This window comes from Sinohyriopsis cumingii, unplaced genomic scaffold (assembly GCF_028554795.1).
Source record: "Sinohyriopsis cumingii isolate HCF-2022 unplaced genomic scaffold, ASM2855479v2 utg000624l, whole genome shotgun sequence".
Taxonomy (NCBI): Eukaryota; Metazoa; Mollusca; class Bivalvia; order Unionida; family Unionidae; genus Sinohyriopsis; species Sinohyriopsis cumingii.
In genome coordinates this window covers 2,431,017-2,447,323 of record NW_028315919.1, presented here as the reverse complement: position 1 = coordinate 2,447,323, position 16,307 = coordinate 2,431,017, and the positions used below count along the sequence as shown (strand labels likewise).

The window sequence follows — 16,307 nt, the reverse complement described above, 5'->3', positions numbered from 1 at the left end:
AAAATATAAGCTATTTAGACATCCCAAAACGGCTTACTTCTAAAATGGTTCATCTTAGATGATGATTTAATTTGGCAAATACTGCTTATGGTAGATGATAACAATGAATTTTTAAGTTTTTTAGTATATCAGGCATTTGCAGCTGGGAAGTGTTACTGGAAATGCCAGTGACTGTTGCTGGATGGACGAAATGAGATGGCATGTTGGTCAACCTTTTATTCATCAGTAGTTTGAAATTAATTGTAGAAAAGGCAGAATACCAAGCTGAATTACAAACAGGCAGTTTAAAAGTAGAGTGCAACTGTCATTTCTTTTCTCCAAGAATTAAACCTAGAGGACTCGTGTTCTTCACAAGTATATAGCAATTCAAGGATTAAGATAAATGGAATAAATAAGAATCTAAAAATATAAAGTAAGGATATTTTATCAAAAGACCTGTCTAAACAAGCAGACTATGGTATTGATGGACTTAAAACCCTAATACAGCATTATGGAACAGATAATAATATTGGCATAGTAGTCAGCAAAGCACTGATTCCAGAAAGTGAAACATTGGCAGAGCTTATTTTAGTGAAAAATCTTTTGGTAGAGTATGGATTTTCAAGTGACAATACCTTTGAGCTGCAGAAAATTGTACATAACCATAAAGTACAGTTTCCCAACTTGTGAAACTGGCTAAGCTGTGTATATGCCCTTTCAAACAGCAAACTGTGAAAGGGAGTTCTCAGCACAGAATAATATTCATACACAGATAATGGACAGATTAAGCTCAGAAACATTCAGCAGATTAATGTGTATACAACTGAGAGAGATCTCTTTAGAGGATTTTAATTTCATGAGAGTTCAAACCAGTGGAGCAGGAAGAGAGACAGATATTTAAGTGTAAGGTAAATATTGAACTGTGGCTGATTTCTCTCATTATTCCCTGCCCTTTTTATTTTACTCCCTTATTTTTGGTAACAAGTGGGGAACTCCCCCATTTATATAAAATTCTGGAGGCATCTTTGGATGAGGAAGAAGCCTATCATTTTGGAGCTAAACAGGTCAAGGTCACTGTTACATCACATTCCAGGATAAAACTTTGCGAATGGTTTGCATTGTTGGTAAGGGCTGTTTCATTAATGGGACCCAGGGAAGGTACTTTTAAAGTAGGGTACTCACCCATAGATGCAATTTAATATTGTCATTTTAATACAAACTCTGTGAAATCAGTGTACCCTGGAATATGTGTTTAAAAACTGCCTTCCCTGGGTACCATGTATATTTAAATGGAACAGCCCTAAGGAAGAAATCTGGTAATTTTGAGGTCAAAAGATCAGTCACTGTGACGGAAAGAAGAAAAATGGTTTTTGTGCAGGTATAATAATTGTAGGCGACATAATTTTACACTTAGTGTGAGGAAAAAGACTATCAATTTTGAATTCAAAAGGTCAGATGTCAAGGTTATGGTGCTCTTGTTTTTAAAAATAATCTCCATTAAAAAGGTCATTTGTTTTTAAAGTCTCCATTTTGAAAGTGTTCATCAGTGGCATGATGATTTTTGAGAAGCAGAAGTTTATTTTTCATTTTTTTCAGCATGACTGACATGTCCATATTTTACACAGCTTTTGAGTAAAGGAAAATAAATGAACTTCCCATGAAACAAAAGTCACTGTCTGCTCTAGATGGTCATTAGCCCAAGACATTTTTATATAGGATGGATGAGGCTTATTGTAAAGTGTGTTCTATTTATGTTACATCTGTGATGATGATGACAACAGTGCTGTTAGTACTGTATATTTTGCACTGCAGGAAGGGCAAATGTTTCATGCCAGATAAGGATACCAGGTACAACAAGAATAACTGAGGACTATGTATATGTTTCTTCCTGTTACAAAAGGTGAGAATCATTCTGACTGATTTAGCTGCTGGATCAGTAGAAAGAAATTAATGTTAGGAAAAATCTGTTTTCAGGTTACTCACCTAGAGTAAACATTTTCCTGCAAAGACTAAAAAAAATTATAATGAATATGCAAGAAAATTTATATGCAAAGCATATTTTGGGAAATCACAAATCCTGGTAAGTGGAAATGCATTATTTCCTGATATTGTTGTTATGCGGTCCTGGGGATAGTAGGATCCTACTGATCTTGTAGTCATGGAGAGAATTTTTAGGTCAAGTATGTATGTATTGACTACTGGCACATCAGCACATTCCAGGCTGTATAGTTCAAATTAAAGTTCTGAAAATACCATGTAATAGAATTTTGATATCAGTCAGTGTTCATTAACTATCCCCCCCACTTTAATATTTCCAGATGCCAATCAGTATATGAAAGAAAATAATTATTCCATTTGTATAAACAGGGAGGAAATGCAAGTTATGTCCATCATGTTTTTGACTTCCTACCATTCCTGACCTGCCGGTCCCCTCAAGAAAGTTTGGATATACTTACCAACAAACCAAAGCCAAGAGGTGAGAACATTGCTTAATACTTTCATAAAGTATCTTACTTTTACCATAGTCTAGTACCAATAAAGTTTGAGATATATTTTACATATTCAAAGACAGTTGAAAATTATGTTTTTTTGTTAGTATTACAATACCTACCATTAATGATTTGCTATCTTTGTTACTAGTTTCCAAGTCCAAAGTGAATATTTCCTCTGCCAGTTGGAGATCTAGAATAGAGAACAATATTTATCTCATTAAAATTCCATAGTTATTTCTGTCTTTTGGAATATTGTCCTCCTTCCCCTTGGACTTCATGTAGTTATCATGTGGTCTGTGTTCTTGATTAATTTTATCAATCACAGTGAGATCATTCAGAGGTGAATCATTGGAAATGTTGGACAGTATGTGAATTTGGATTGCATGCTATTGCAGTGCTAGTGGGAAGACAGTTCTTGCACATTCATGATAACAGTGGTTTGTTGGTTGGTTAACATACTGAATGCTGATCTGACCTCAAATATGGCTGCCACAATGAATATGCTTCTCCTGAATGGATGGTCTTGGCAGCATAGGGCATTCACCGAAGTCTTCTGATACTGTCCAGGTTTTCCTTACATCCAGTATGGCTGCCACAAATACTAATTTGAAAATCCAATAGCTCAAGAATATCAAGAGATGGTTTCAGCGCAGTTAAAATTAAGATATGGTCTCAAATTCCTGGAAATTCTTTTCAGACAGTTGAGTGCAAGTCTATTTGAGGGATTTATTTTATTTACAGGCCAGTCACTCTGTACACAGCTATGGGAGTCTTACTGTAATCACCATGTCTGTCCCACTATCTGTCCGTTCACCAGTATTTGGTTTCTGCATGATAGTTTCATCATGGATTATTTGATTTCAACCAGAGCAGGCATGTGGCTTAATGTTGGTGTGACCTTGGATGACCTTGATAGTCAGTAATCTATGAATATTTTATGAATGTGTGGTGTACCCTTCTTGTTCATTCTTTTATACTCTTTTATACTCTGGTTTTCACAGCATAGCTTTTCATTGATAGAGTATAGAAATTTAACTTAATATCTTGCTCATTTTATGATGTTGGATGACATTGTTAGCATTTTACAGCATCATTTGAGAGAGTTATGGCCCCTGATTTTCAATCTTGCACACTTTGGTTTCAGTAACATAAATTTACCTGGGATTATTTGATTTCAACCTTTTGGTGTATATTGCTTGATAAGACCTTGTATGAAACTAGATTATCAGATGGTGTTATGGGCCTTGTTTGGAAATCTTCCCAAAATACTGGCTATTATCTAAGATACAGTTCTATTGTCTTTTTCATGCATGGGAGTTGTCTCCAGAGGTTTGATCAAATCTGCTCTATGTTTGTCATTATGCTAGACCACCAAATGGAGGTGTTTATGTGAATATGAGTGAATACATTTAAAGTTGTTTAGGTTAAGTCTACAACATAGATAATAACCTTGCAGAAATTGTTGGGGTGTTAGTTGTTGAGACATTAAAAGTATTTTCTGGTCCCAAGGGGAGTCTGAAAATGTAACCCAAGTAAGCAGCATTATACAGTTATGAAGTTACCTACTCACATAAGCATATAAAATTACTGGAAGTTCATACTTGAATTAAAGAAAATAAAATATATATTTAATACATTTAGAAAAATTGAATTGTCATTTATCATAACCACACATGCATAAACACATACACACTCAGAGAAACAGTGCTATAAAAACTATAAATTACACAAATTTTTTGTTCTCATAATCGACTGGATATTGGAAATAAGTTTTAACTTGTTGCTGATTTTTAGCTTTTAAAAGTCGGTTGGATGGTTTAAAGGTGATGCAGGACTTGGTTTTGTTGCCATTCATCATTGCACTCATTGGGAACTGGATAATATTGTTGTTGCCATGCATATTTGCACTCATTAGAGACTGGATGATGACATTGTTGCCATTCATCTTTGCACTCATTAGAGACTGGATGATGCCATTGTTGCCATTCATCTTTGCACTCATTAGAGACTGGATGATGCCATTGTTGCCATTCATCTTTGCACTCATTAGAGACTGGATGATGCCATTGTTGCCATTCATCTTTGCACTCATTAGGGACTGGATGATACTGTTATTCAAACTACCTTGAAGATCTTCCTTAATTTTTTCTGAGCATTGGAAGTGCATTTTCTGTATCTGATGGGTGACACACTCCAGAATGACCTATGTCTATATGGTATTTTCTGTATATGAAAAGTGTAATATACTTCCCCTTGCTGCTGAGCCATACAGTGTCAAACTATGTCAACCAGCTGTTCTGAAATTTAGCTTCACTAACTGGTTACATGTATACTTTTGCAGGTAGTGCACAGCTGTTAAATTTTAAATTTTAGACCAGCTATTAGGGTTTTGGCTCTATGTTATAAATCATAAATAGATCTCCCATCTTTTGCTTTTTTTTTATTGAACTGGCTACAAAAGGATTGGGATAGGCAATCACCTGCTTTATTGTGCATGTTCCAATATTGTAATTTTAATTACAGATTTCAAAGAGGAAGATCCACAGTTTGATCCAAAGGAGTTTACAGGACAAACCTTTCAAAGGCCCTACCAGTATTTAAGTCGACTTGAGCAAGGACGAGGAATCAGTGATGTAGATCCCACTGTCCCCTCGGGGACACCAGCAGACTGCTTGAAGGTTCTTCTGAGGTAAGTTAGAGAAATATCAATTAGCAATAGCCTGTAAGTGTGTAATATTTTGTAGGCTATTAGGGCAGGTTATAAATTGGGCAACGCATAATGACCTCATGCTTAAATTTAGCCTGCATCTGCAGTGTCTTAAATTCTACAGATAAACATTGTAACTTGGCAACTGTCAAGTTAACTGAAGATGATATTCTCAGGGTCACCCTGTTATACAATAGAAGGGGTGGTTATAATATTTATTTCCGTTCTGTAGGCTGCTGTTCTGTAATATATCCAAAAATGGTCCCTATATTGGAACACAGTGCATTTATAGTTTTCATGCCTAACAAAATTTCAGTGGTATGTTTCATAATTACAGGTAAGCTGTCAGTTATTAATTTTATTTGAGAGCCGTTTCTACTGATAAAAGTGTTTGTGTGTATGTGTGTGTGTGAGCAAGAGAGAGATAAATGAGTGTACGTACTCAGTTTTAGAGTAAGAGAGAGGAAATAAGAGATAAATAAGTGCATGTACACAGTAATAGTTTTCTTGATTGTTGGTAAATAGCTAAACAAAATTCATGTATTTGGGTAGCATATTCCTACTGCAAGTAATAATACACATGAAATAATGATAATGATAAAACTACTAATAATAATGCAAGAGCTATTTGGTTTATAATACATAAATTTGTTTTGAACCAAGTTTGAGAGCTGTACCTGCCTTCAGAGGTCACTTGTCTACAGTCTAGAAAGGACACTTTTGCCTTTTTCCATGAGTGACTGCTTTTGACAGGTTTGACAGTATATAACAATAAAATCTCATCTGAAGAGGTTATAAAAATAAGTCAGTCAATCAGTTGATTATTTTCTTTATCTTAACTAGGCACTGTGGAGTCCCTGATCCTTCGTGGGCAGAGCTTCATCATTTTGTCTGGTTCCTCAATACCCAGCTGAGAGACTTTGAAAGGTCTAGTTTTTGCAGTGCTGCTGTGGCAGAAGATCTTCCAGGTTTCTCCAAGTTTGTGCTGAGGTTCCTGATCCAGATGTCACGGGTATGATCAGTTTTACAGATCTAGAGTTTGCCAACCTTTTAATTGCTCTCTATTGATTAATATGCTTTATCTTAATGTACAGTATTTGTACTTGGTTGTTATGGGTCTTAATCAGATAGTGCTTGGTTGATATGGGTCTTAATGAGATAGTACTTGGTTGATATGTGTCTTAATCAGATAGTACTTGGTTGATATGGGTCTTAATCAGATAGTACTTGGTTGATATGGGTCTTAAGCAGATAGTACTTGGTTGATATGGGTCTTAAGCAGATAGTACTTGGTTGATATGGGTCTTAAGCAGATAGTACTTGGTTGATATGGGTCTTAAGCAGATAGTACTTGGTTGATATGGATGGATACATCACTTAGGGCCCCACTTGCTACAGTGTAAACTATTAGTGATGGATACATCACTAAGGGCCCCATGTGCTACAGTGTAAACTATTAATGATAGATACATCACTTAAGGCCCCACTTGCTACAGTGTAAACTATTAGTGATGGATACATCACTTAGGGCCCCACTTGCTACAGTGTATTTGGTAGGCCCTTAAACAGAAGAACTTAAATGTGGAGATACAAAATCTGGACATGGTGGATTTTTAGAAGCCATATCGTATCTAAATGATGACATGGAATGCTTGAAATCCCACTCATTTTAGACCACCATATTAAAGGTATGTCATAAATTGGCTTGAAAATTAACGTTTCTTAGTCAAGTTATTCTGCACAAACCAATGTTACGAGTACATTCAGGGGCCATAACTCTTTTAAATTATATTTTCAAGTGCTGGAAATTAAAATAACTCGGGGTTTCATCATTCAACAGCTGTATTTGGTTGAAATCCAATTTCCTTGGTAAAATTATTCTGCAGAAACCATCATCCTGAGAACAGGCACAGGGACGTAACTTCTCTAACTGATGACATATTATGCTGAAAATAAGACTTATTGAGCTCTCATCAGGGTATAGCTAAATCCAGCAATTCCCAGTAAAGTTGTCTTTCCAAGACCACATTTTTGACAGATTGATGGACTGATAGTACAGTGGACAAATTAATGACTGTAGGGCTACACCAAATTGATGACAGAAATCCTAGTGACATTTGGTTACTGCATTCTTCACTGTCTTAAGTTACTAGTTTAAACCTATGCAGTCATTCTCAGTTATACCATTTTAGTAATAAAGTGGAAATGAACAGTCAGCTATTATTGAAACCATTCATAGGCATTAGGTATTTCACTAAAGATGAAGTGATAATTTAAAACTTTTGAAAACATTGTACAGAGAAGGAAACCAGTTTAATCTGCACTCACTATGGGTGCAGTTTTCTCAAGGTACAATGTATGTTTTAGAATTTCATTGCAGTTTTTCAAATTATATTATTTTTTGCAATTAAAAGGACTTCTCAACAAGGTCACTACAAATGAGTGAAGAGTCTCCAACTACCATGATGGAGATAGATAAAAAGATGCAGGAGGAGGAGGAGGACAATGGTGAGGCAGGAGAGGAAGGTCTGGCACAGTACCAGATGAGGAGAACATGGGAGAGCAGGTTAGTCATGTCCGAGTGAAAGACAATGTAAATCTTGGTCAGTAAAAATAGTGAATTTGTAAAAGGTTGAAATGTTAATTTTAAACTTAGATTGTAAAATGGTGACCTTGAAGTTTAAATTGTGAGGTAAAATGTTATCTTAATTGTTAAAATGTGATACTAGTCAAAGAACATGATTGGTAGGATTGACAGTAAAATTGTCATAAATTTTATATTTTGAAATTTCAGCTCATCACTTTTCTCCCATAATCAATGTTTTCTGGCTGTTACATGTAATATATTTATCTTCTATAGAATTTTCACATTTTTACATTTTGTTTTTATTTTTTGTACTTTAAGTCTGCATTTTTTAAGAATTGTTTCTCTTCCTAAAGTTTTTGTGCAATTCTGCATTTTAACATTTGTACAAACTTTACTTGCCACCATATATCCATGTACTGTGCTTGAGGTGCCATAAAATGCTACTACATACATAGCTCATCCTGCACTGCTTGCAGGATTTTATTAAAACTAAGTAGCCTAGAATATGGTTGGTGTAGATTAGCAATAAAGAGTAAACATTTTTTCTCTGGTCCATTTTGAGGGAAATTTCTTGAAAAGTTTTCAAGAAGGGGTAATTTTAGAATTTGTTTTATCATTGCTTCTCCTCCCTTTCTCCTCTCACACTTGTTTGAAAATTGTATTGAAATGTTATAGGCTAACTATAAGGGCAATGTAGATGTTCAATACAGTTTTTGATTTCATTCCTGTGGACAATATTTTGCCCAAATTTCTTGATTATTGTTATGAAGAGTTGAATTTATCATTGCTTCTCTGCTCACATTGCTTGGAGGATTTCGGTGAAACTTTTCAAGGCTAGATATGTAGTTGTTGCCCTATTTCCTTCTCCCAATTTTGGAGAAATGTTTAGAAAAATTAACAAAAAGTGGAGATTTTGTGAGTTTGGCTTATCATCACTTGTAAATAGCTTGAAGATTTTACTGAGTATGTCAACTGTAAATATGCTACAAGATGTTGTTTTTTCTTATTCTGCCTTACTCTCAAGTCATTTTATTGAACAATTTGCAAAAATAAAAGAAGTTGATATTTGAATTTCGTATTTTGAGATAAAACATGTTTGAAGGCTTAATAAGTGTTTGGTGTTGTTTTGTCTTGCAATGTTTCTTATGCCACATATTTGTGTAATTTTCATTAAAATAAAGTATTAAAAAGAGGTTTATTTTAATAACTCGGGTTTTGCAAATAAGCTTGTTATCATTTCTGCATCCAAGCTGCTTGACAGAAAACATGCCTGAAGTGTAGGATATTTCTGTGACTGCATGGAAATTTAGTTCATTAATTAGGTGCAAGTTTCCATTTCCATTCCATTTATAATAATAAATGAAGTTGCTTCAGAACGTTAAGGCATATTAAAGTTTATATCTGTGGGATACTTATTAGATTTCATGGTAAAATAGCAATTGCTGACCAGAAATGTTCATTCTTGAGGCCTGGATAGTACAGTGTTGAGAAACCTTGTCTCATGCTTTGAAGACTTCTGGTGCTTCAGAGAGGATATCTGGTCAAAGTAAGGAGTAAATATGTCAGCTTCTTTATAATCAGGTATTGGAGTAATGAATGTTTAGCTCATAGACGATAAGAACTGATGTAATGGCCTTTTGTCAAACATCTGATGTGCATTAGACACGTCATCCCAAAATTTTGTTGGTCTTCTTCTTACCTTTACCAATCACTGCCATCTCAGCTCTGTCCATGTGGGTTCAAGTAGCAGGTTCAGCCAGTGTGGATATGTGAGAAAGCTTGCCAGTAGCTTTTTTTGTCAGTTGGTGGTTCTTACTGGGGTTCTTCTGAGTTTACTCCACCAGTTATACTGGCTGCCATATATGGCCTATTGTGTGCAGAAAAAATGGTGTTAAAACATAACAACAACAACTGCTTTGGTAGACTCTTCTGTTGAAGAAGTCTCTTGGATGAAATGCCTTCATTAGTCATTGATATATTGATAAGTGTAACCTTCAAGCCATTGATGTATTGATAATTGTAACCTTCAAGCCATTGATATATTGATAATTGTAACCTTCAAGCCATTGATGTATTGATAATTGTAACCTTCAAGCCATTGATATATTGATAATTGTAACCTTCAAGCCATTTATATGTTAATAATTGTAACCTTCAAGCAATTGATGTATTGATAATTGTAACCTTCAAGCCATTTATATGTTAATAATTGTAACCTTCAAGCCATTGATGTATTGCTAATTGTAACCTTCAAGCCATTGATATATTGATAATTGTAACCTTCAAGCCATTGATGTATTGATAATTGTAACCTTCAAGCCACTGATATATTGATAATTGTAACCTTCAAGCCATTGATGTATTGCTAATTGCAACCGTCAAGCCATTGATGTATTGCTAATTGTAACCTTCAAGCCATTGATATATTGATAATTGTAACCTTCAAGCCACTGATATATTGATAATTGTAACCTTCAAACCATTGATGTATTGCTAATTGTAACTGACAAGCCATTGATGTATTGCTAATTGTAACCTTCAAGCCATTGATATATTGATAATTGTAACCTTCAAGCCATTGATGTATTGCTAATTGTAACCTTCAAGCCATTGATATATTGATAATTGTAACCTTCAAGCCATGTTTACTTTCTAGCATTGGTGCCTTGCTTCTGATGATTTTCTTATGTTTTCCTTCACAGCCCTCATCCATATCTCTTTTTTAATCCTGATGGACACACTATCACATTCCTTGGATTTAACATTGAACGACAAACAGGAAACCTGATAGATCAACAAACCAGGAAAGTGCTTGAGACAGCCATCATGCCTCAAAATCTGTATGACAGTCTGCTTCGCAACAGAGTGCCCATTCAAGAAGATTTTGATTCCCTCCCAAGGTTTCTAAGATTGTTATTTTTTTACTTTATATATTTGTTTAGATTGTCTTCTCATGCTTATTTAATCTCTCTCATGTGCAGTTCCTTATGCTTATGTAGATATTGTTTTTCAGAGAATTTAGCATATAATCATTTCAAGGACATTTGTAAGTGAAAATGTTATGTGTTTAGGCTCGAATAAACAGTAACGCAGAAAGGGTGAAAACAACAAGCTTTTTAAAATTTTATAAATAATTTATTTTCCTGAAAAATTTTGTAAAAATGAAGAACTTACGGTTTCAAGAATCAAATCCAAAAATAATCTAAGAATAATCCACAAATTAAATTGCAAAAATCCTAGTAATAAATGTTCTAATAATTTAAAATTCGAATCCTGATGTAAAATCCAGGATGGATGACGATGACGTATGCTGTAGTCAGTACTGTGCTTATCTACAGTTCCTTGTAGAAATACAAATAATGGCACTCCAGTATTGGAAATCCAAATTAAACTTGTAAACAATGTCTTTCCAAAATCTGTATAAGCACTCTTCAAATATTTCCAGAGAATAAAGAATTAATCCTTTTGAAATCCAGATGATCTGAACATAATTAACTCAAAATCTGGCAACAACAAAGAAAACAACTTGATACCAAGTGTAAAAGCCCGAAAACTGAGAAATCTCTCTCTACACATCACTATTATAACTAACAAATGCGTAATTATGGAAAAATCAGAATTGCAAAATCAGAGTGTGGGGGGGAATCAGCTGATCATGTTTATATCACATACACAGAATATGGCCTTGATTAGACCAATGATTTTATTCCCAGAATAAAAAATTTAAAAAGTGTTTACTTCTTAACTCACGTAGTCCCATCATGACCTTGACAACACCAATTATTTCAAAATAATTAGAATTTTGTTTACTAATTCTGAATCCAGGTCAGAATTTAGATCAGCACCTGTTGTTTATAAACTAACAGTCATGGTCCAACAATTTTCTGAAAAAATATCATCTCTAGTGAATAAATTTATATTACAATAGCATGTTAGAAAAATTAAAATTTAAAACTGACAAAAAACAATTTAATATATATATATATATATATATATATATATATATATATATATATATATATATATATATATATATATATATATATTAAATCGGATATACGTAACACCTTCCCCCATAAAAAAAAAGATTTATATGATAAAGTTTCTTTTTACCATAGATTAATACATAAGTTTTAAGAAAAACATAAGTACTCTTATAAATTATTAACAGTGTACATGAATTAATACATTTCTATGCACGAGAAATTTAGAGATAGCCTCAACCTTAACATCTATAGGTTTAACATGCCCATGTCTCACAATATGTCATAGAAAAGTTACACTAGCATGGCAGAGCTCACTTTTAGATAAATTAATTGTCAAACATGCATCTGCGAGTCTGTCAAAGAATTTCCGAATTGTTGCTTTCCAGGTGTCATATATGATGACATCATCGATGTAAGCATCAATTGTCTAGACCAGAGGTGACCATATTCATGAGGCATTGATTTGTACTCGGTGACCTTTTCATCCCAAACGGCATTACTTTATATTGGTAAAGTCCATTTGGAGTCACGAATGCCAAAATTTCCTTTGCTCTTTCCAATAATGGAATCTGCCAAAATCCTTTCAGAAGGTCAAATTTGGTGACATACTTGGCATTCCCAATCTTATCAATACAGTCATCGATTCTTGGTAATGGGAATGAATCTGTTTTTGTCACACTATTCACCTTCCTATAATCAGCACACATACAGAAAGTTTTATCCGGTTTTAGAACAAGTTTGCATGGTGAACTCCAGTCACTTTTACTGGGCTCTATAAAATCATTCTCCAGCAAATATTGAATTTCCTTTTTCAAGTATTCCTGTTTGAGAGGGTTCATCCTGTTCGGGTGTTGTTTGACAAAATGTGTATGGAATGCAATTTTATTTAGTTAATTCAGCTTTTAAGTTCTGTAAGTCATGTCTATCCTGCATTTGTTGTGCATTAGCACTTACATTTTTTTACTGCTGCTTATTTTAATCTCAGTGGAGGATTGCCATGAAATTTCACAAACACGTTCATCCCAAGGTGTAGTTCTTCTAAATGATTATGGTAATTGTCAGATTCCCATGGTGACCATGACAACCATTTTGAAAATCTTGTCATCACTACTCCTGGACACATATTAGCATGGCAAGTTTCATTGAAAGATCTAATTTGATAATTGGTTGGTCCAAAATGAACATGGTACTTTTCACCATGGCAGTGATCTTGAAAATCTTACTGCTACTCCTCCAGAATGGATAGTTATATTGACACAAGTTTTTCACTAGAAGACTTTTTGGGATGTCTTATTAGTCCAATATGTAAGCAGTGCTGGTCTTACATCCAACAGGGCCACCATGGCAGCAATGATGAACATTTTATTACTATTCATCCTGAATGGATTTTCATACTGATATATTCGTAAAAGACGTCTTATGATATATGGTGATCCCAAATGAAAATGTCGCTGATCTTATATCCAGTATGATCACCACAGCACCATTTTGAAAATCTTGTCATTACTAATTCTTAACAAATATTGACATGGGTTTTCTCCAGAAATACTTGTGTAGTTGGTCTTAAAGGAAAATGGTGCAGATTTGACATCCCTATGGCAACCACATGGTGACCATCTTAATTTTCTTATTGTGACTCCTTCTGAAGGGAACTTTATATCAGTATGGGGTTTTCACTCAATGACATCTCATGATATCTATTTAGACGTAAATGAAAATGGTGCAAATCTCTTATCTGATATTTCTGCCACAGCAGCCATCTTTTAAAGTTTGGATGAGTACAATTATCTGTACATATTAGTGAATATCTGATTTGCTGTAAGCACTTTAACCACTAAGATTATGATCCTATTTTTTTATCAAATTTGGTAGACCAGCATATATCATTGTGGTATATAATGTGTATTATTATTAGCAAGATTTGTGCATATTAATGAGGTGTTCTTGCGCATCATTGACAAAATTTTGTAACCACTGTAAGACTATTTCTAACCCAGTTTTAATCAGACTTGGTAAATAACCTAATATCATCAAGTTGTTGGATGAATTTTTGCTTAATTTTTGGAATGGTCTTTCATCTGTTGTCCATCCATCCATTAGCACAAGTTACTTTGAAGATTGCCATGAAATTTTTCATACACATTCATCCCATGGTTTAGACCTAAATGAAAATGGTGTTGCTTGGACATCCAATATGGCCACCACAGCAGCCATCTCGAAAATCTTGTTATGGCTACTCTTCCTGAATGGATGGTCACATGAACATGGGGTTTACTTATAAGACTTCTTATGATGACTAAATGAAATTGATGCTGATCTGTAATCATGACTTAAACTGTGGCAATCTTATTGTTACTACTTCAGCTAATCAAAAAGCCATACTGATATGAGGTTTTCATCATTCTTCCTGTCAGTACTCCACCTGAATGGATGATCAAATTAACATGGTGTTTTAATTAAACAGGGTTCCCACGCTACCAGGAAATTGGGAAAAAGTTAGGATAAATGATATTTTTTTTCCATACTGAAAAATCCCTGAATTTTGCAAATATTGAGGAAAGTCGGGAAAAACCCTGGAATTTTCCGCCACCATTTGATGCCTGAAACAATTGCATAATTGAGTCATAACTAAATTAATCGTGAGTTCATTTTACCAAGTTCTAACCAGAATATTCCGAAGGTGCAGTATGGATCATTTGGTTGCTTGCAATAAACATATATGCTGAATCAATCCAAACGTACAGGGAATTTGATTCAGCTAGTAGACTTTTATTTTGAAAGTCAGCTCAGTATCATTATCTTTCTTTACATGGAAGGTACGAAAACCAGTCTAGCATCACAAGAGGCCAACATGGTGGTGGCAAAGCATAGCTACTTACTGGATGGCCTAGCAAACTTTAAATGTTAGATCGAGTGAGATATGCATGATATCGATAAGAAAATTACTTATTTTCTCAGAAATTGTGAGTATTAAAATCGTTATGTCCTTAATCTGCTGAAAGACAAGATAAAACTAGTAGTTGATGAAATGTGACCTGGTACTTGCTATTTGCATTGCTAGGGACATGAATACACAAATCTAACACCCCACATTTTCAAATGTTGTAGAAAAAAGAAAAAGAAAATTAAATGAAATTGTTGTAATAAAAATAAAAAAACAAAAAAACACAGAATTCTCCATATTTTGAAATATTACAAGTTCTGGAGTGCTCTCTGCTTGATAAATCAGACTGGCCAGATTGCTGGATTTACAAAAAGTATCTGACTTTCATTTAATATAATTGATTTTCTATACAGCAACATTATAAAGGAGTTTATTGTTGATATAACATGACTCTTGGACAACCAATGTTGTCATTTGAGATTTGTGAAGTCATGTGACTAGTAATGCAAATGGCGAGTACTGGGTCAGTTTTCATCTACGCCGTAGTTTCCTATTCTCTGTCAGTGGATTAACGACATAACGGTTATAATATTTGCCGTTTCGAAGAAAATAAGTCATTTTCCAATTGATTTTATGTAGGTATGAATCACTATAACACAAGTTAAAATTTTCTAGGTCCACTGGTAAGCGACTACCACATGTCACTAACGCACAGTGGTGGCAGATTCCAAATTTTCAATATGCAGTTGCAGTGGCTCCATACTCTAACATAAATGTCCAAATGTGAAAAATGAGGTGGGAATAATTGGAGGAAACTCGGATTAGAAAATGAACTGCTATTTGTTTTAAGCCAAATTTGTAGTCCACATTGTTGAATCTCAAAGCTGAAATGAGAAATTTTTATTCCTTGTACTATATATTAAAAAACGATATGAGCCCCTGTATAAATTTCGGTTTGGGGACTGGTTTAACGACTTTACAAGAAGACCAGTTGATTTTACAGAAAATTCAGTCTTTGTTTATTCAACAAATAGGTCTTTTGTCAAAATTTAAATCAACAATTTCGAAAATGTTTTTAAAATGATGGATTTTTTACCGGATCGTCTTAAGGAGGTTAGGTGTTGTTTGAAAAATCATGTTTGGGATTTTATTGGCACAGATAAATTCAGGGTTAAACCCTTTTAGTTACAAGACAAGATTCTAATTATTTGCGTTCATTGTTTTATATATATATATATATATATATATATATATATATATATATATATATATATATATATATATATATATATATATATTGTAATAGAAAATCTTACTTTCTATGAGATGCATATATATATTTCTATAGAATTCTTTAGAATTAAAGGTTTGAAAGGAAACATAACATAATTTATGTTCATTATGTTGTTCATAACATAATGCAGCAAAATAAAGTCAGAATTTTTACTCTGTACATTGAAATGACTTTACATACCATTTTGTTGGAATGTAATCAAACTTGTTTCGTGTGATACATTTTGGGAATTTGTTGTTGTTGTTGTTGTAGGGTTTAACGCCCATTTTTCAGCACAAGATAGGCTATACATGGCGGCCAGTATTAATGGTGGAGGAAGAACCCGGGAAAACCCCAGAAAGAACCACCGACACACGAGAAGCTACTGGCAAGCTTTCT

The 16,307-nt window shown here is 34.1% G+C and overlaps 1 protein-coding gene across 2 annotated transcripts in view; it reads left to right on the top strand.

Annotated features, from left to right (window-relative positions):
• LOC149773607 (E3 ubiquitin-protein ligase rnf213-alpha-like) overlaps positions 1 to 16,307 on the top strand; it is a 371,427-nt gene that overhangs the window by 121,511 nt on the left and 233,609 nt on the right. For both annotated transcript variants that reach the window (XM_089946359.1, XM_089946358.1), the window contains exons 31-35: positions 2,347 to 2,455; positions 4,995 to 5,160; positions 6,022 to 6,190; positions 7,593 to 7,744; positions 10,468 to 10,665. In XM_089946359.1, coding sequence (XP_089802485.1) covers positions 2,347 to 2,455; positions 4,995 to 5,160; positions 6,022 to 6,190; positions 7,593 to 7,744; positions 10,468 to 10,665 — 794 coding nt within the window. The remainder of the gene's footprint in view (positions 1 to 2,346; positions 2,456 to 4,994; positions 5,161 to 6,021; positions 6,191 to 7,592; positions 7,745 to 10,467; positions 10,666 to 16,307) is intronic.